General features: G+C 42.0%; 1 protein-coding gene across 6 annotated transcripts in view; it reads right to left on the minus strand.

Moving 5' to 3' along the window:
- LOC117675947 (synaptotagmin-like protein 2) overlaps positions 1–21180 on the minus strand; it is a 54554-nt gene that overhangs the window by 18142 nt on the left and 15232 nt on the right. For 3 of the 6 annotated variants that reach the window (XM_087877584.1, XM_034435017.3, XM_060692075.2), the window contains exons 2-5: positions 11353–11827; positions 10647–10798; positions 2877–2976; positions 293–386 (exon numbers count right to left, since the gene is read on the minus strand). In XM_087877584.1, coding sequence (XP_087733710.1) covers positions 293–386; positions 2877–2976; positions 10647–10798; positions 11353–11453 — 447 coding nt within the window. In that variant the 5' untranslated portion in view covers positions 11454–11827. Of the gene's footprint in view, positions 1–292; positions 387–2876; positions 2977–3370; positions 3683–10646; positions 10799–11352; positions 11828–16769; positions 17894–21180 lie in introns of those variants that run through there. The other 3 variants (XM_087877586.1, XM_087877585.1, XM_087877583.1) reach the window with 2 other exon arrangements.

Consider the following 21180-nt stretch of genomic DNA (forward strand, 5'->3'; position numbering starts at 1 on the left):
GGTGCTCCAACACTGGAGATTTTTAAGAAGAGGTTGGACAGCCCTTTGCCCAGAATGGGATAGAGTTTCCTGCTAGAGGAAGGGGTTGGATTAAAAAATCTCCTAGGTTCCTTCCAACTCTAATATTCTGTATTCTGATGTCTGTGATTTGTTTCAGGCTTCCACTGAGTAAGGTGGGATTCTCTCTTATCCATTTCCTCTCTATGTGTTTAAGATTCAGAGGGAGGACATGTCTAAAAAGACCTCAGTTTGTTGAGATCAAGTTCCATGCTACTTCCTTGGGTTCTACTACCTTTTCTAAAGACGAGGGTCGGGCTGTAAGTTTCACTCTTGGCTTTGACTTGAGTAGTTGTCCTTCTTCAGAATTCGAACCAGGTTCATACAACCTGCAGAGACAGAAGGGCACTTTATCAGAAGACCCAAAACCTGAGAGACAAGAGAAAGGATGTTGCTTCTGGACACAGGCTGTCTCATGTTGCTATATCTCATGGTTTCCTCCCACTGTTCTTACAGATAAGCAAGAACTCTGTAATTTCTAAAGTGGAAAAGGCTATTTTATATCATTGCAACCGCACATTTTTCCCCCCACATCTGCTTGTTCATACGTATATGGGCATGACTCAGGCAAGGATCAACAATGATGGCTGTTTGCTTTAACTTACGTCTGTTGTGTACACTTGCTTTAGTGGTGTATAGACGATGATGTGTTGTTGGCTGAGGACTTAACTAATGCTGGTTTATTAAAACAGTTCTACTGAAGCAAAGTGGGGTTGGAATTGTAAGATGCAGCTGCAAGATGCAAACATCTTGAGAAAGTTTCCCGTAATAAGTGAGAAATCTAATTTAATATTGGAGAATCCAAGTGCTCCAGACGTCAGCCCAATTTAAACCAGTGTCTGATCCAAAAATAAATCTATATGTTTAATGTATTGAATTGCAAAATGCTCAGGTTTTTTTTTTTTCCATCTTCTAGTTTATTGGCAAATGAACTGCTTTGAAGCAGAAAGGCATTCTGTTCCTGGATAAATAATCTAGCAAACGGCTCCAGCATTTCAACTGGAAAGATTCATGATTAACCTTTCTCTTAGCTTCTGGCTTTGCAAGCTTTCTTTTGCAGTCAACAAAACCACTACCGGAATTGACAGCTGTGGTTTACCTGCCAGTTTAAAGAACAAATAGTGCCTGTTCTTGCAATGAAGCTTTAACAGGGCAGGTTTTACTTCTTGCTCAGTCTCTAGATTTCAAACTTGGTTGTGCAACGGACTTCAATGACCTCACTGGGAAAAGTCCGGAAGAGAAGCACAATTAAAAATTAAAATACAAAAGGAACCCATTTCCACTGGTGGTTAAATGCAAAATGCCCCCTTTCTTGATAGCCTAACACCAGCAGTGCCAAAACAGACTCTCCCACCCTCCACTTTGAAAGAAGCAATCAAAACAAAAGCCTTTTGCTGAATCACATTTGGAAAAAACAAACAAACACGGCTTGATATGTTGCCAGACCTTAACAGGATAAAGATATCTTGGCAATTCCTGCAAAAGGTTTTAAAATAACTCTGCTTTAGTATAAACAGACAAACAACTGCATTCCTGCAGCACCCTGAGCTAGGATGGTGAAGGACTGGATTTTCTGGATTTGCTCAATACAGGGAACCTAATGTTAACCAGACCAAGGTTAAAATCAATCACCATGTAATGCAGCCTCTAAGTTTGCAACTGAGTTCTTAGAGCCCCTAAATCACATAAGCAGAGCATCTTCCTCCTTTACTCCCCATGCTGAGTCTGCATTCCTCACTGCAAAAGCTTTGCTCGCATTGCCGAAAGCTCACTATGATCTTGCTTTCATTTCCTATTCTTCTCTTGCCCCCAAACTATTCTCCTGACTTAGGCCGAAGGTCTCCTTGTGCCTAACACAATTCTGCAGTTTTCCCCATGCTTCCCCATATCCCATGAATGCTCCCAAGATGGGTGGTTGGATGGATGGGTGAAGGACATCAATATAGCCACCCATCTTAACCAAGATAATTCTTGGTGTTGGGAAAGGATGAAAGAAAGGATGCTGCTATCTAATTTGGGTAATGAAACATTTGCAAGAAAACAAGCAAGTTCAGAGAGCACCAAGGACCCTTTATTTCAACCCTGAGGTACACATATTCTCCTTTAAAGGTTGCATGTTGCATTTGATTGCCAGTGGAGAACAGAAAATTACAGAAACAGGAAAATATAAAAACACAGTAAACGCAACAATGGATGAAAAACCTAGTCAAGACAATCCTAAACATTTTCCAACACTTTGAAACCAAGAAGCCTTCAACAGCAGAAAGCAAATACACTGACATACCAGGTTCCATTAACACCGCGGTCCCAAAGCTTGGGAAAAAAATAAGGCCTTCTAGAACAGGGTCTCCAACTTTGGCAACTTTAAGACTTGTGGACTTCAACTCCCAAAATTCCTCAGGCAGCAAAGCTGTCTGAGAAATTCTGGGAGTTGAAGTCCACAAGTCTTAAAGTTGCCAAGGTTGGAGACCTCTGTTCTAGAACACCAGCAGAGTTTCAGCTGTCCAAGTCTCAGCAGGAAAGGCTGTTCCATAAGGCAGGTGCCACAATAAAAACCATTATGCTGTCACACTTCTTTTTTTCCTTCCTAAGCCCACTGACCCACCCTATCTCCAATTACTTTTCCTCGGCTTCATCTAGATTTTGCCCTCAAATTTCATCTGAAGCTCCTATGTTTTGCCTACGCTCATCCTAAAAAACAAAGGCTGTGCTTGGACAAAAAACAAGATATAAATGTCATCTATTAATAATAATAAGTTCACAACTAAGCGACAAGCACACTGTTGGGTTTGTGCTTTCTACATGCATTTAAGAATTACCTTCCTTCTTCTGAGAGAGGCGAAGGCAAAACAGCTACATCTGTCGGCAACACCGCCTGTCCACCTTCCACGATTTGGGGAATGAATTCATTATCTGTGCCTGTTAAGAAAAGCCAATCATATTTCATCTGTTTTCTAAAAGTGCTACATTTGGAGATCTCTTTGCCCTCCCTAGAATAGGACAAGGTGCAATTATTACTGGCAACCTATCAGTCATGCCAAGGTAATTCAGCAGGGTTGAAAGGTTCTTGAGTTGACAGTGATTGGAATCGTGTTTTTTTCTTCTTCTTCCAGGAAATGAGTCTCATCATGCCAGAAAGTAGCATGGGGCTGAAAGCACTCATGGGGCTGAGAGATGGGTGTGCAAATGACAACAGGTGTGTGTCACCAGGATGCAAGTACACAATGCTAGCATACTGTTTCCAGTTTATTTTTGCTTTTTATTTTGCCTTTTCATTCCAAAGCTTCAGATAATATACACTGTGACTTTTTACCTTGTAAGGTCATCCTATGAGATAGGCTGATGATGATGAGGGGATGGGGAGAAGGTCTTAGGTCTCTCTGTTCCTACTCTACCACTTTTAGCATTACACCATGCTGGACCTTGAGATGAGAGGGAGAGCTTGGCCAAAGTCCTAATTTCAGAACACTAGAAACTCACTTTCCCCTCATCATTCATATTCTGTATCATCCTTTTGACATCTCCATCTCCTCCTCCTCCTCCTTGTTCTTCCTCTTCCTCTTCCTCCTCCTCCTCCTCCTCCTCCTCCCCCCCTTCTCTTCTCCTTCTCCTTCTCATCATTGTGATATCATCATCACCATCATAACTTCATCACCATGTTATTATCATATCATCATCATATTATCACCAGCACACTATCATCATATCATCATCTCTTCATTGTCATAATATCATCATCATCATCATTGCTGGAAAAATTCCCATTCAAGTTATTTCAACAAGCCACCAGGCCTTGACCTAAAGGCTGGATTACGCTCCAGTGAAATTGCACCAAAATGAATTGCAATCTTCCAAAACGGAACTGCCAGTGTTGCAGGTCATTTGGTACATATCAACAGCTTTGGGGGCGACGCCTCACTGAAAGTTTTCCAAGAACTGAGCAAAGTACTTTTTTCAGAATGAATCACGCTGTTAGTTTATTGTCCATATTGCCTAATAGCAAATGCAAATTATATTTGCATCCATCCATCTGCCTATGCATAAAGTGATGCAGAGAAAAATTTGGAGCCAGGCTAAGTTGTTAGTAGACAGGCCTTGTACCATAAAACACTAGAACAGTAAAAAAAATTCTTGCTTTGGCAAACCTGTTTTGGCTGAAAAGCTGACTTGACAAAAAAAGAAACTTCAGCAATGATTCCTTTAAACCTTGGCGACTTTAAGACTTGTGGACTTCAAGTCCCAGAATTCCCCAGCCAGCTATTATGATTTAAGAGAGACACTCCTCTCTTAAATCATAATAGCTATTTTTGAATGGTTTTCCTAAAATGTAACCATTATATGAAAGCTGTCTTTGACAAAAAAGATTGAATGAACCCGGATGTTTAAAATGTTTATTTTTGTAGGATTGCCTGTGTTTATATGCATAGATCCAATGTTTCTTTTCCTTAAAATGTTTTTGCCGATTTTGCAAGTTTTTTTGTTCTATTCTGACCCTTTTAATTAAAAAATCCCCAGAATTCATGTTGCAGAAATTCAACAAACAGAAGAAACATGGCGGTTAAAATCTATAGATCTGTGTTTGGTTTCTCTGCACTGAGCAAGCAAAACTTTAAGTATATCTATCATCTTCCCATAATTGGAAATTCTCCCCGGTCCCTACAAATGCTGATTATGTTTGGCTATTTAAAGCTAGCCAGAGTTGACAGGGCCATAGCAACATGTGAGAACTTTAGCACATGTAGCGCAAGAGAAAATGGGCAATGGGTAGGAGGTTGACAACAAACAAACTCTATCAAAACTCAACACGTATTTACGGTAAGCCCTACCTGGAGATCCAGTTTGGCTTTTTCTTTCCAACTAACCAATCCCAGATCAAAACTAAACAAGGCAGAACTGAGTCTGTCAACAGGAGAGCAGGATATGAAGCCAGCAACTTCCTGTTTGGAACCCAAATCATTTGAACTTGGCAAACAGAGGAGGTGACTGAGTAAGGGCTCATAAAAGGAGATGGGCTGTGCTTGTTTGCCCTGGCAGAGAAGAACACAATCCAATTTTTTTTTTTACTCTGCTAGTCGAAAGGAAAATAATGCAGGCCAGGTAAATTGTGCAGAGAGCGTGCAAAGAGTGAAACTGCCTGGATGGGGGTAAATGAAACCTTGGAGTTTCGAACTCATCTGTTAGGACTGAACTGCCAAGGGAAGGTTCATTTCAATGATCACATGGCCAGGTGGCAAGATAGGGTGCAATAGAACATGGAGCAACATGGTTGAAGGACCTGGGAGATCTTCTAGTCCAAACCCCTGCTTGAGCAGAAGACACTATAGCATCTCAGTCAGTTTTCCAATCTTTTCTGGAAAATCTCCAGTGATGGAACACCCACGACTTCTGAAGGTAAACTGTCCCACTGATTGTTCTCAACATTAGGAAATTTCTCCTTAGTTCAGCTTAAAAGTTGCTGATGTTGAGAAACACTGATCTCTGATCAAGATCCTCCCAATTCTGGGCCCGTCTGGCAAGATCACCTTAGAATGTCTTAAGTAGGAAGAGAGACCCATGCAGGCATCCTTCTTTTGTAAATTTAAGACAAAAGAACAAGAATAAGAGTAACTTGTTTAAACTCGTTCATGCCATTCAATTCATAACAATTCATAACATTCCATCTTTACTGCAACTTTTCTCCTAAGGAATACAGTACTTCAAAACAAAAAATTCTCCATCTCATCTAATCATCTTAACATTCAAGCAATTTGTTTTAGGGGTTTCTCTTTACTGGAAGTTGTCTATCTGAATTATATGGAAAGCTGTTCTTGAGCCTTAACAAAATTTAAAAGGTGGTTTTCAATAAAAGCTAAGAAAACAATGACTCGGAAGGAGAAACTTTGGTGTTCATATAAATAACATTCTGAACTCAACAGTTGTCCAACCTGTTTCGCTGGCTGGGTTCTTTGTTTGGTTAAAGGTCCACCTTTTTAAAAGTTATAATCTCTTCACCAATTTACTATCTGGTTGAAAACAGAAGCCTGATAAACACAAGAACTTCAGAGTTATACAAGCTCAAACAAATTCAGGTTGATATGGCATTTTATTTTCTATTCAAATGCCATGTCAAAATTAAGGCAACATTGTCAAATGCAAAAGTTGGATGTGTCAATTGAGTTCTAACCCAGATATCACCAATAAAATGGAGCCAGACAGCCAACCAACCAACCAGCAAAAAGCAATGGTTATTTGCATTATATTATTTAATATATGAAATGAACTTAGACAAATCTATAAGTTTCTCGATAAAGCTCAAATGTGCACCAACTCTACATATGGTTGTAAACTGAGGATCAGCTACCCTTGATAGAGTTAGAATTGGTCTAGCAGTTACAGTAGCTCCATTTGCTGTTTTAATTTCATATTAACTGATTCTTGTTTATCTATCAAACCATTATGTTGCCAACTTAATTTTATATTTCACTTAAAACTTCAAGTCTTTGCTTCAGGAAATTCTAGAACAGAGAAGTGGTTGTTAAATCCAATGGCTTCATGCTACTTTCAGAGGTGAGCCAGATCTCAATCCTCCCCAAATTTAAAAGTGACACCAAGTAAAATGATCAGAGTCGGGTGCAGGGGTGAAATCCAGCAGGTTCTCACAGGTTCTGGAGAACCGGTAGCGGAAATTTTGAGCAGTTTGGAGAACCGGCAAATACCCCAGAGTGGGGTGGGAATGGAGATTTTGCAGTATCCTTTCACTGAAATGGGGAGGGAATGGGGATTTTGCAGTATGCTTCCCCCAGGAGTGGGGAGGGAATGGGGATTTTGCAGTATCCTTCCACCAGGAGTGGGGAAGGGAATGGGGATTTTGCAGTATCCGTCCCCCAGGAGTGGGGAGGGAATGGGGATTTTGCAATATTCTTCCACCAGGAGTGGGGAGGGAATGGGGATTTTGCAGTATCCTTCCCCTGCCATGCCCACCAAGCCACACCCACAGAACTGGTAGTAAAAAAATTTGGATTTCACCACTGGTCGGGTGGCATCAAAATTGAATTCAGGCAGTCCCCAACTTACAACCACAATAGAGCCCAACATTTTTGTTGCTTGGTGAAACAGTTGGTAAGCGAATTTTACCCCTAGATTTTCAGAACATATTTTTATGGCTTAGGCCTAGATCCTGTGTGAATTTAGCCAGCTGTGTTTTAGTCAAGGCCAATTTATGATCAATTCAATCTGTATCTTTCAGTCCTTTGTTAGGGTTGTTGGAAAGATATTCTAGATAGACAAAGGGAGAAAAATTATGACAGCCTTGGGGGGAATAAGGTCAAAGAAACTGAAAAACAGAAAGCATATAGATTTAGCTTTCCTGCATTTTATGAGAGACCATGTACCAGTGGTGAAATCTAAAATTTGTTACTACCGGTTCTGTGGGCGTGGCTTGGTGGTGGGGGTAATGTGACTGGGTGGGCGTGGCCAATTTTTTTTTACTTTTAAAACCATTTTTTACATGTAAAACTATGTTAAAAATGCTTTCAAAAGGCTCTGACGATCCCAGCTGAGTTGCCTGATTGTCAGAGGGTTTTTAAAAAACCCTCTGCCGATCAGGCAACTCAGCTGGGATCGTCAGAGCTTGGCTCGTCAGAGCCATTTAAAAGAAAAAAAGTCTCTGATGATCGTGCGGCTCAGCTGGGCATGGGGGGGCGGGGGCAGGGATTTTTGCTACCGGTTCTCCGAACTGCCCGCCGTCATCGCTACCTACTCGCCCGAGCCGGTCCGAACCGGGAGCATTTCACCCCTGCCATGTACCCTGTTTCCCTGAAAATAAGACATCCCCTGATAATAAGTCCAATTGGGCTTTTGAGCACATGCGCTAAAATAAGCCTCCCCCCCAAAATAAGCCCTCCCTGAAAATATTTAAACGCAGAGCTGGAAATCAGGTAAGACTGCAAGAGGAGCCCCATCTTGCTCCACGTGCCCCAAAATAATAAGACCTCCCCGAAAATAAGGCCAAGCACTTATTTCGGGGTTCAAAAAAATATAAGACAGGGTCTTATTTTCGGGGAAACACGGTAGATTTAAAAGAAAACAGACCAAAAAGCAGAAAGTCCCACAAGAAGAGAAGACATTTCTTCTGACTTCAGATCCCTTCAATGATGGTCACTATCCATCTTTAAATCATGCCTGTCTCCTTTCCCTAAAAACAGGCTGCTCAACATAGCATGTGGGGCAAAACTTAATCAGGTTTCTTAACCTGATCAGGGCAAGCAACTCCCCTAGTAATCCAGAGCCAAAGTCTTCTTGGCAAGAGATTTAACCAAGGACTTTGTAAAACTGCCCAGCTGGATTTATTCTGCCATGCTAAATGTAAATGTTTTTATTGGAAGGAGGGCAAACCTTCGCTGGCGTTATTTCCTCTTACAAGGCATACAATCTGTAGCGTTTCAGCAGAAAGCATATATCTTAGGAAGAGAAGAAACCAAAAAACAACAACAACAATTACAAAAGAACTTTCGCTGGGTTGTTTTCTTTTGGTAGAGCTGCTGCAGGGAGTGATGAGAATTCAAACACGGTAGGTCATGATTTTGCACCGCATCTCAAAAACAAAATGGAAGTCTCCAGTTCTTTGCTCTGAGTCATGCCTAATGGCATCTCCTTCTTTCATAGGCACCTCCTTGCTTTGTGCTGTTTTCCTCTGAAACTACAGTAGCAGCCAAAATTGTGGAAGCCTTTTGGGAAAAGTGTATTTTCTAAAACTAGCTAATAACACCACCATATTTTTTGGAGTAGTACCATAAAATTATATATCAATGGAAAGATAATTTAATCAAGAATGTAATGCAATACCCTTTATGAAGGATTTGCTATTAGAATAGCAGTTACAGTATAAAGAAGAAAAGTGAAACATGTAGAAAAAAACGAGATGTACAAAAATTATCGTCGTATAATTTTTGTAAATTGAATAGTTTTTGTCAGTTAATAGTTGGGTAACCTTTAGCATGAATTACGGCCTTACAACGTCTTCCCGTGGAGTGAACCAAGTCTTTTAGTTCTGCAGCTGTTATAACGTGAAACCAAGATTGAAGGATTGCTTCTATTAACTGGGTTTTATTGCTGGGTCGCTTCTGACTAACAAGTTTCTTTAGTCAGCTCGATAGATTTTCAATTGGGTGAAGGTCTGGGCTATTCCCAACCATTCCAGCAGTAGAATATGATTATCTTGACATCCCCCCCCCAAAAAAACTGGTATTATCAAACCTCAAAAATACACTTCTCCCAAAAGGTTTCCACAATTTTGGCCACTACTGTAAACTGCCTCAAGTATTGTCAAAGTTTATGAACCCATCCGGCCATTAACATCTTAGATTAGTGGTTCTCAACCTTTTTTCCCCCCCATGGACCCCATTTAAATACCTTTCATGGTCACGGACCATAGCCATGGACCTCCAAGACTTAACTCAAGATTTAAATCATAAGATGTCTTCAAGACTTCGTGGGCCTCTTGTGACGACATTGTGGCCCCGCAGGGTTCACAGATCAGAAATCAGAACCCCTGTCTTAGATCATAGAAGCTCTTTATTTATTTTAACACCCCATTTCAAGATAGGCTCAATTTTTGGTGACTTCATGGAGAGGTTCAGAAGTTCTGTAGGCTGCAACCTAGCAGTGGTTTGTCATAGCTGAGTTTCCACTCTAGCCAAGAGTCTTAGTAAGCAGGTTACAGAACAGTAACTGAGCCATTGTTTGCAGATAGCTCTCAACATACAAACACGACAGAGCCCTATATTTGGGTTGCTAAGCAAGAGAATTGTGCCCCATTTTACAACATTTCTTGCCACAGTTGTCAAGTGAACCACTGCAGTTGTTAAGTTAGTAACATGGTTGTTAAGTGAATCAGGTTTCCCCATTGACGTGTCTTATGAGAAAGTCGCAAGAGGAAATCACATGACCCCGGGAACTGCAACGGTCATAAATATAAGTCAGTTGCCAAGTGTCTGGATTGTGATCACGTGACCACGGGGATGCTGCAATGGGCATAAATGGGAAAAACCATTATAAGTGACCTTTTTCAGTGCCTGCAAACAGCCCCTAAAGTTCTAAACAAATGGTCATAAGCTGAGGACTACCTGTCCTCTAATATGATGGGAATCATGGCTAGTATCTCCCCCTTGAGCTGAATCAGAAACACAATTCTTGTGAAGAAAAAAATGAAACTTTGATCTTGGTTTGTTGATCAGAAAGATTTGGTTTTATAGAAATGGGTAGTTATATATTAGTGTGTAAAAGCAAAAAGTTGAGGCTGGAGGCTGTTTATCTTGGACTGAGCTAGGAAGAGTTGGAAGTTAATGCTCTCTTTTCTTTCTTTTCCTCTTCCCCCTTGTATCCCACACCCCCTTTTCACATTCCCTTTCCTGCCCTTAATTTCTTATTTTCTCTTCTCTTTTTTTTTTGCATTTTATATTTTATATAATAAAATAAAAATTTAAACAATTAAAAAAAAAAAGAAACGCAAGTCTGAGCTAAGTTTCTAAGAATAGGCAAGAGCGGATGTGAACCTCAGATTGAGTGTGATTTGAATGCTAGTCTAGTCCTCGAAATGCTTCTGCACTCACCGTCAGAGTGGCTGTTTTTTTTCCTAATTGAAGCTCGCAGCAGATCTGAGCCTTCTAAATCTTCTCGGAAACGCTGGGCCTTCGCTTCGTGGAACCATTCGCCCGTCACAAACTTCTTCTTCTTTTCATCCTTCAGCGAATCTTGCAATCGCCTAAGCAGAAGGGAAGAGCGAAAAAACAGAAAAAGGAAAAGCATGTACCATAGCTTGGCATTTGATGAACATATTCCTTTCATGCATCTCTTAAGCGTCTTTCATTGAAAATGTGCCAAAGAAACAAATCGCAAAACTCCATCTTATAAAGACCTGTAAGCAGTGGTGGGTTGCCCCCGGTTCGCACCGGTTCTATAGAACTGGTAGTAAAACTGGTGGAAGGCTCCACCCACCGACCCTGACGTCATTAAAACGCTTCTGCACATGTGCAGAAGAGCGCGCACGCAGCCTCACTGCAAACCAGTAGTAAAGGTAAGTAGAACCCACCCCTGCCTGTAAGCCCACCATCATGGCTGGCTGAGGAATTCTGGGAGTTGGAGTCCACCCATCTCAAAGTTGCCAAGGTTGACAAATACTAGTCTGGGGGGGGGGGGGAGAAGAAATTCTCTGGTTTCTCAAAAGCAGAAATCCCTCTTCTGCTACCATCTGGGAAACATAATCTTGTATATCTGTGCATATGTATACTTTGACCACTTCCAGGAAGTTCTTCCTACCTGATCCGATCGCTGTCCTTTTTCTTGAGCTCTGCATCCCTCTGCAGCACTCTCATCAGCTTGCTATACTCTTCCTCGGTCAGAAAACTGAGGTCCAGCATCTTCTCCTTGGTGTCCCACAATCCAGCCCAAAGGCTGGCACTTCAGATGTACAACTAGAGCAGTGAGCTGGTCATCAACACGGAAGCCAAGAATTCAGGCCAGGCTGCCTGGCAGAAGAGCCTTTTGGAGGGTCCAGTTGGTGCTGCGAAGCCTGAATCTGACCAGGCCCAACTGGACACTCTTAGAGCTGGTTGGTGGAACGATGAAAATGTTTCTTCCTACTCTTCTTGGTCTGAGTGGAAGGGGGAAGGGTGAGCCATTTGCATGAGTAGTCTCAATGGTGAGCTTTAAAGGGTTGCAATAGCACATTGGAGAACATTCCAGTATCAGTTGCCTTCAGTCAAAGAAGTCTGCCCGTCCAGTTTTCTCTTGCCTGCAGAAGACAGGAACAGGGGAAGAAGGAAGGAGGGAGGGGGAAGAAAGGAAGGTAGGAAAAATTAAAAGAAGGGGAGGAGGGAAGAAGAATAGAGAAAAGGAAGAAAGGAAGGAAGGAAAAATTAAACGAAGGGGAGGAGGGAAGACGAGTAGAGAAAAGGAAGGAAGAAAAATTAAAAGAAGGGGAGGAGGGAAGAAGAATAGAGAAAAGGAAGAAAGAAAGGAAGGAAGGAAAAATTAAAAGAAGGAGGAGGGAACATGAATAGAGAAAAGGAAGGAAGAAAAATTAAAAGAAGGGGAGGAGGGAAGAATAGAAAAAAGAAAGGAAGGAAGGAAGGAAAAATTAAAAGAAGGGGAGGAGGGAAGAAGAATAGAGAAAAGGAAGGAAGAAAGGAAAGAAGGAAGGAAGGAAAAATTAAAAGAAGGGGAGGAGGGAAGAAGAATAGAGAAAAGGAAGAAAGAAAGGAAGGAAGGAAAAATTAAAAGAAGGAGGAGGGAAGACGAATAGAGAAAAGGAAGGAAGAAAAATTAAAAGACGGGGAGGAGGGAAGAAGAATAGAGAAAAGGAAGGAAGGAAGGAAGGAAAAATTAAACGAAGGGGAGGAGGGAAGACGAGTAGAGAAAAGGAAGGAAGAAAAATTAAAAGAAGGGGAGGAGGGAAGAAGAATAGAGAAAAGGAAGAAAGAAAGGAAGGAAGGAAAAATTAAAAGAAGGAGGAGGGAACATGAATAGAGAAAAGGAAGGAAGAAAAATTAAAAGAAGGGGAGGAGGGAAGAATAGAAAAAAGAAAGGAAGGAAGGAAGGAAAAATTAAAAGAAGGGGAGGAGGGAAGAAGAATAGAGAAAAGGAAGGAAGAAAGGAAAGAAGGAAGGAAGGAAAAATTAAAAGAAGGGGAGGAGGGAAGAAGAATAGAGAAAAGGAAGAAAGAAAGGAAGGAAGGAAAAATTAAAAGAAGGAGGAGGGAAGACGAATAGAGAAAAGGAAGGAAGAAAAATTAAAAGACGGGGAGGAGGGAAGAAGAATAGAGAAAAGGAAGGAAGAAAGAAAAGAAGGAAGAAAAAATTAAAAGAAGGGGAGGGGGGAAGACGAATAGAGAAAAGGAAGGAAGGAAAATTAAAAGAAGGGGAGGAGGGAAGAAGAATAAAGAAAAGGAAGGAAGGAAAATAAAGGGAGAGAGGGAGGAAAATGAATGTACTTGAGATGATATTTTATATAAAGACAACACATGGCAATCACCTGTGTAAACTGGGAATATTTATCTGTGCCTGAACACATGAATTCAAGCAAGCAATATTCTGTGTGCTCATTAATCATAAATGAAAGATCTGTTCATGGAAGAGCAGAGATATCACTCCCTAGGGAGTGGAGACCTGTCATTGAATTCCCCAGATGTGGACTTCCTGCAAAGAAAGAGACTTCTGCACGCTAGAAAACAGGATGCTGACCTACAGCCTCTGGTCTCCTTGCCTGACAGTTGTGAAGGTTTCTTCTAAGTTAAAGAACAGAAAGTTGCTGTTGCTGTTCATTCCTCCAACAAACTAAACCAGAATGGTTAAGGGGGAAAAAAAAGGCGGGCGGGGGTGGGGGTGGTGTTGAAGATATTTTTAGCACAGGGTTTACATTGTCTTAATATAATTAAGCTCTGTTATAAAAGTGAGGGAACATGTTATTGTGGTTAAAATGCGATATTGCAGGCTACTTCTGCTGAATGCTAGCTGCCTGCAATTTGGCAGTTCAAATCTCACCAAGCTCCAGGTTGACTCAGCCTTCCGTCCTTCCGAGGTGGGTAAAATGAGGACCCAGATTGTTGGGGAGGCAAGACTCTGTAACCGCTTAGAGAGGGCTATAAAAGCACTGTGAAGCGGTATTCACTGTAAGTCTAAGTGCCATTGCTATTGCTATAAAAACAGGAGCCCAGAACAAGGAGGATCCCTGGACTTTACTAGATCCCAGATAATGTGCCAACTAAGGAAGATGGTTCTGAACAGAAATCTAAAGCAGATCTAACTGGATCAAGTCCTTCTATCACCTCATTTATTTTTAGTATAGAAACCCTCTGTCAGGTTTCGAGGTCGTCTCAAATAAATTGCATTTCAAAGTCTTTGAAGGAAAACTCCTATTTATTAAGCACGACATTCTAAAATCCGACTCCATCGAAGCCAACACTGACTTCCAGACCCAAAACCCTCCCTTTCCGTTCCCCACTCCCCTGCACTCATTGGCCATCTTCCAAGTCATTCTACCCCTAATCTACTGCTCCAGCTCAAAGGAATTTCCCCCCTCCCATCCCATCTCCTAGGGGATATTATCTCCAGGGAAAATAAGTAGGTGAAAAGTCAAACGTCCCTTTCCAGACGCCTCCACTTCTCCTTCTTATGTCAGCACTAGAGTAAATGCAGCTTGAAGTGCTGACACCCACTTTGTCAAAAAGATGCAGTTCTTATCCTCTAACACAGGGGTATCAAACTCAAACATGGGATCCGGCCCATGGGGTGCTTAGATCTGGACCGCAGGGCCACCCTGGAAATAATGAAGGACTGGCCCGCAGTGCCTCTGCCAGCAAAAACAGAGCTCGGGAGAACTGTGTCCGGCTCTCCCGAGCTCCATTTTCGCTGGCAGAGGGTTCAGGAGGCCATCGCAGCTGGAAACGGAACCCGGGAGCCCGTTTTTGCTGGCAATGAACAAATATTAGTAAAAGCTGAAGCCAATGGACATCTCATCACAAAGAGTCAGTCAAATGCAATACCAACAGTATGGAATATGGTTTATAGGCGCACCTCTCAATCAAACTGAGGACAGGCAATTTAAGAGCTTAGTGTCTTTTGGAGACTCAGTTATGGTCAGACAGTCCATCCTAATGCACCAAATGGTGGCCCCTTTTTCCTGTTGCAAGACTACAATACAGGTCATCCTTGGTTTTCCACCATTTATTTAGTGACCGCTCAAAGTTACAACAGTACTGGAAAAGGTGATTGACAACTAAGCCATCCATCTGGTAAACTCACAAGATTCGTTTCTCTCGCCATGTACATGTATACACCCGAACCAGGGTGAAATTCAGCCGGTTCCTACCAGATCGCGCAATACGGTAGGGCCAACTGCATGAAGCCCCGCCCATCCTTGTGCATGTCATGACGTCCCTTTTTTGTGATGATTTTCAGCCTCTGCGCATGTGCGGTGCGGTGCACATTTGCGAACCGGTAGGGAAGGTAAGTGAATTTCACCCCTGATCTGAAGTAGGTTGTGTTTGTTTGTTTGTTTGTTTATTTGTTTATTTATTTATTTATTATTCATATTTCTATGCCGCCCACTCTCCGAGAACTCTGGACAGCTTACACCAAAGACAGTATACTAAATAGCATACTGCCCCCTAACAATCTGGGTCCTCATTTTACCCACCTCGGAAAGATGGAAGGCTGAGTCAACCTTGAGCCAGTGAGATTTGATCCGCTGATCTGCTGAACTAGCAGTTAGCTGAAGTAGCTGCAGTACTGCACTCTAACCACTGCGCCACCTCGGCTCATGTTGTTTCTCCGTGTCATATAATATATGTGGGTATATGCATAATTTTGTATTTATGTTTGTTTATTTAGTCATGTTTATGGTAGTATATATTGGAGGTGGTGATCCTTTGAGAGCTCTACGCAATGAAATTTCATTTTAATGTATGCCGAATTTAGTGAACATTCAAAGTGACAATAAGCTTATTCTAAGTTCCACCAAGACAAGTAGAAGTTAGTTACTTTATTTAGATTCCAACCTTCTTCAGAGATCTAAATAGATGCTTTGTATAGTTTTTTTGATTTTATCCTGGGGGTGATAGATTGTATGGAGAGATCATGACTATAGAATTCACATTAATTCTATGAATTTTTAGTAACCTACAGTACTTAGGTATCAAATCCCATTGAGAGAGCCTGAAATGACAATATTCAGGACTGTAGAATCAACAGGAGCAACTTCCTGATCTGCCAGACCCACTGAACATAAGGCCACTTAAATTATGTTAGGAAGTCAGGGTAAGTAAATCAGTAAAACTACCTTCTGAGAACTAAGCAGCCTTCAGCTTTGGAATAAACCTGTAACAGATCCAGCTTTCTGTAACTGGAACATTACGCTTCATATTATGTTTTTCCTGTCTTGCAACCCTGTTAACACTGATTTCCAACAATGGATTATAAATATAACAGTTACTGAGGAAGCCCAAGTCTTAAGAACTTAATGCTTTCACATTCCATTGAATTCTACAGCATTCTTGACTCTAATAAAGTCTGGAATTTCCAGACTGCGCTCTCTCTCTCTCCCCCTCTCCCTCCCTCTCCGCACACACTGTTCTGGCCTAGGCTTCCCAAGACTCCTTATCCCGACAAAAGCCCCTTTTTATTAAGTTACTGTGAATTCTTCTCATTCACATCCAGCAAAGTCTTTCAAGGGAGAATTTACAGTCACAGACAGGCTGATAACTTCAAAACTTGGCAAGAAGTCTCTGAGAGTCATGAACCAATTAAGCGAATTAATTGTCTCCTGCAAACTCCCCTCCCCGTTCGCTCCTCTTTATTTCCTATGGGAGGGGCCATTCACTGTCCATCTGTGGCTTTACTCCTGAGTAGACCTTTGTTCCTTAGTTGTTCCCTTCTCCTGGCTGCTCTGTGTATGCGCACACTGGGAACAGGCTCCAGCTGTTCTTCTGCCCCACTGATGTCCAACTCCGAAGGCAGCTGACAACTGTCAGACGTCCCTGGCCCGCTCTTTGCCTCCGATGCAGAGCCCTCATCAGAGCCTTCCCCAGACTCCAGGACTGGCCCATGTTCCTCCCTAATCTCCTCACTGTCTGAGTCTACCACCAGCTCTGCTGGCCGCTGGCAGGCCACAACACACACAAAGGGAGATATAAAAATACAGGCAAGGATATATACGGTGGTCTAGATGTCTATACTTACAAACATCAGAATAATGCAAGTTACGGTGTTCTATGGAAGCAAAAGTTAGACTCTGAAGGTCCAGGACAGGAAAAATATTGGCCGCTTTGTCCCAAAGGTGCTTTTTCAAAAGGCAACTGGACTTTCTTTGTTTTTCCCGGAATATGTTTCGCTTCTCATCCAAGAAGCTTCTTCAATTTGGGACAATCATGACCTGGATGACTGAGAGTCTCCATAGACATATTTGCAGCTTTGAACTTTGGGGTTGGAGAAGATTCCTGAGAAGATCGCGAACAGCCAAGAAAAGAATCCAGTGGGTCATCAAACAGATCAACCCAGAGATCTCACTCAAGAGTTCTCACTCAAGACACCAGGCTGAAATTATCCTACTCGGACACAGTAGACCTCTGGAGAAGGACCTAATGCAGGAAATGGTGGAAGGAAAGATACGAGGATGACCAGCAACAAGAGGGACAGATTCAGTTACAATGGTGATGGCGGCAGCATTAGATGAGCTGAAGGAGGGGTTTAGGAAGAGATCATCATGGAGAGAATATACCTACTGGGTCGCTAGGAGTTGACAATGTCTTGATAGTGCAAAATCCATCCATCCATCAAATAGATATAGATGTCAATGCAATTTGGCCTAGTGGTTAAAATCACCAGGCTAGAAACTGGGAAACCATGAGACTTGTGTCTGGGCAATGTTGGACCAGTTCCAGGAAGAAGGCAATGGTAAATCATTTCTGGAAATCTTGCTAAAACCTGCATGGACTGGTCCCAACAGTCATCAAGGTTTGAAGCCTTTCTTTTATAAATAGTCTGGACCTAATATCTGGGGTGCGCGAGCTGCACTGGCTCTCAGTGGTCTTCCGGGTGCGATTCAAGGTGTTGGTTACCACCTTTAAAGCACTCCATGGCACAGGACCTGGATACCTTCGAGACCGTCTTCTGCCACCAGTAGCCTCCCACCGGCCAGTTCGCTCCCACAGAGAGGGTCTCCTCAGGGTGCCATCGGCCAAATTATGTCGGCTGGTGACACCCAGGGGGAGAGCCTTCTCTGTGGGAGCCCCTGCCCTTTGGAATGAATTGCCCCCAGAAATTCGTAAAATCTCTGATCTCCGTTTATTTCGCTGTGCCCTCAAAACCTTGTTGTTCTGCCAGGCTGGGCTATCAATGTAAAGATTTTTAATTGGTTTTAAATGGGATTTTAAATTTGGGGTTTTATAAATTGGGCCTATTATTTAATAATTTTAATTATTTTTAAACTTTGTCTGTCTTTGTGCTTTTAATTAGGCTGTACACCGCCCTGAGTCCTTCGGGAGAAGGGCGGTATAGAAATTAAATAAATAAATAAATAAATAAATAAATAAATAAATAAATAAATAAATAAATAAATAAATAAATAAATAAATAAATAAATACAGGGGACCCATCAAAAGTTTGGGCTTGTAAGAATATGCTTCTTAATATGATAGCTAGATATCTAGACAGACAGACAGACAGATCCATCTCTCTCTCTCTCTCTCTCTCTCTCTCTCTCTCTCTCTCTCTCTCTCTCTCTCTCATGTCACGCCTTACATCCGGGTGGGTGGGCGGAGCCTCCCGCAGTCACCGCTACAGGTTCGCATGACCCAGACAGAACTGGTTGCATCCCACCACTGATTATATACCAGTTTGGTGTAGTGGTTAATGCATCAGACTAGAAACCGGGGGACTGTGAGTTCCAGTCCCTCCTTGGGCACAAAGCCATCTGGGTGACCTTGGGCCAGTTCCTCTCTCTCTGTCCTAGGAAGGGGGCAATGGCAAACGGCTTCTGAAAAACCTTGCCAAGCAAACTGCACGGACTTGACCTGCAGGGACAGACACAATCGAAAGGAAGAAAAATAAATTCTTAGTAGGAAAATGGCCCATTAAGATCTTGTTCTCCTTTGCCAGATTGGATGCAGGCTGCCTTGGGAACCTGCCATGATTTGTCAAGAAGAAGAAAGCCAGAAATGTTTGGGCTTCCATGTTTTTGGAAATATTAAGTCCAGCTGTTAAAGTCGAAATGGTTTTCATCCTTTTTCAGCACCCATCCGTGCCGAGCTCCTGCCTGCCTTTCTTGAACTTGACATGAAGCTGCCGCCAAGCACACCAGCTTTGTTCTTAAAGTTAATAAATAACCACTGGGCAAAGAGAAGACATTTTAATATTTTGCATGCCATATTTGTATACATTTCGATCTTTCTTGTTTAGATAGTCTTTATTTCCAGCCTCAAGTCTTTGGGAGAATGGACAGTCTGACTTACTGCAAATAGATGCAGTGCTAAGGGGGAAAAAATACATTTCTCTGCCAAGATTGAAGAATCTTTGGACTGAGACGATACCCGTAGTCCTTGACTTGCAACAGTTCACTTAGTGACCATTACAAGTTTTTTTTTTTTTAATTTGATTTATATGCCGCCCTTCTCCGGAGACTCAGGGAGGCTTACAATGCATTAAGCAATAGCCTTCATACTTTTGTATATTTATACAAAGTCAGCTTATTGCCCCCACAAACTGGGTCCTCATTTCACCTACCTTAGAAAGGATGGAAGGCTGAGTCGACCTTGAGCCTGGCGAGATTCGAACTTACAGTAATTGCAGACAGCTGGTGTTAATCACAATGCTTTTAGTCTGCTGAGCCATCAGGCCCATCCAGTTACAACAGCAAATAAAAAAGCAACTTACGACTGTTTTTCACACTTACGGCCATTGCAACATCCCCATGGCCATGTAATTCAGATGCTTGACAACTGACTCATATTTATGACGGTTGCATAGCCTGCGGTCATACGATCCCCTTTTGCAACCTTCTCACAAGCAAAGTCAATGGGGAAGCCAGATTCACTTAACAACCGTACTACTAACTTAACAAGTGCAGTGATTCACTTAACAACTGTGACAAGGAAGGGCGTAAAATGAGGCAAAACTCACTTAACCACTGTCTTGCTTAGCAGTGAAAATCGGGGGTGTTCTTACGTCAAGAACTACCTGCAGAAGCACCATTGGGGAACTGAACAAGTTCCAACCTTGGAGTGTCCCAAAAATTTTCAAATTTTTCAAGTGCATCTCTAGAGATCAGGAGTGACAAAAAACAAAACCACAAGAGGTTGGTCACCACCATGCGAATCATACATCCTTTTCTATATCTGTCACAGATATAGCTCCCTTTATTGGGGTGGGGTGGGGGGGAAATCCATTGGATGGAAGCAGTTTCTTCTTTGCTTGACTCTGTAAGATTAGCTGAAAAGCAGGAAAATTTCTTAATATGTTAATACAGGAAGATTTTTCTTTTCTTGAAGGGCTTCTCCAATTTGCCAGGCCCTTATCAGCCCCTGCCTGCCAGATGCCTGAAAAGGAACTCTCTGCGGCTATCCTGTTTTTGCAAGAACGTCAGGAGGAGCAAAACGGGTGCTAGGATCTAACAAAAATCTAAAATAAAATAAAATATCTTTAGCAAAATAAATCAAGGTCTCCTCTCTTTGTTCGTTTTTTACCCTCTCCGTTGATCACACAAATCAGCTGCATGAGAAAGTCCCAGCTGGCTGCATGTTTTATATCAGCCTTTGGAAGAAGAAGAAGAAAAAAAAAAGGATATTTAAAAGCTCATATTCTCTTGAAAGGAACCATGAAGAGTTCAAAGAAAATATTTGCTTGCCAGGCAGTGCAGGCAAGCATGAAAGAAAGAAAGAAAAAGCATATTCTCTAATAGAGGCTCCTAGGAGACAAGTGGAAAGAAAGGAAATTTTGACGGCAATACCTTTTTAAAAAATTGGTTGCCAGAATCTATTTCTTTCCTTCCTTACTTGCCCTATCCTGCCCTGCTTGTTCAAAAGGACCAGGGGTGAGTTCTACTTATCTTTACTACCGGTTTGCAATAGGGTCGCGCGTGCGCGAGCAAAGCTCGCACACGTGCACACTCTTCTGTGCATGCGCAGAAGCATTTTCATGACGTCAGGGTCAGTGGGTGGGGCCTCCCACCAGTTTTACTACCGGTTCTATAGAACCGGTGCGAACCGGGAGCAACCCACCACTGAAAAGGACCCTGAGCAGCTCATGTTCCCCACTTCCACTATGAATGTCAAAAAAGTTGTACAGGGAGTCCTCTAGGTAGGACCACAATGGAGCCAAAAATTTATGTTGCTAAACAAGACAGTTCTTAAGTGAATTTTGCCCCATTTTACAACCTTTCTTGCCACAGTTGTTAAGTGAATCACTGCCGTTGTCAATTAAGTAACACGGTTGTTAAATGAATCCGGCTTCCCCATTGACTTTATTTATTTATTTATTTATTACATGTATTTATATGCCGCCATTCTCCCGAAGGACTCAGGGCGGCGAACACAAGTTAAGAAACAAGTACAATAAAATCATAATTTAATCCAAATAATTAATTAGTAGTAATAAT

The sequence above is a fragment of the Pantherophis guttatus genome, chromosome 12 (genome assembly GCF_059756535.1).
Source record: "Pantherophis guttatus breed Tessera chromosome 12, ASM5975653v1, whole genome shotgun sequence".
Taxonomy (NCBI): Eukaryota; Metazoa; Chordata; class Lepidosauria; order Squamata; family Colubridae; genus Pantherophis; species Pantherophis guttatus.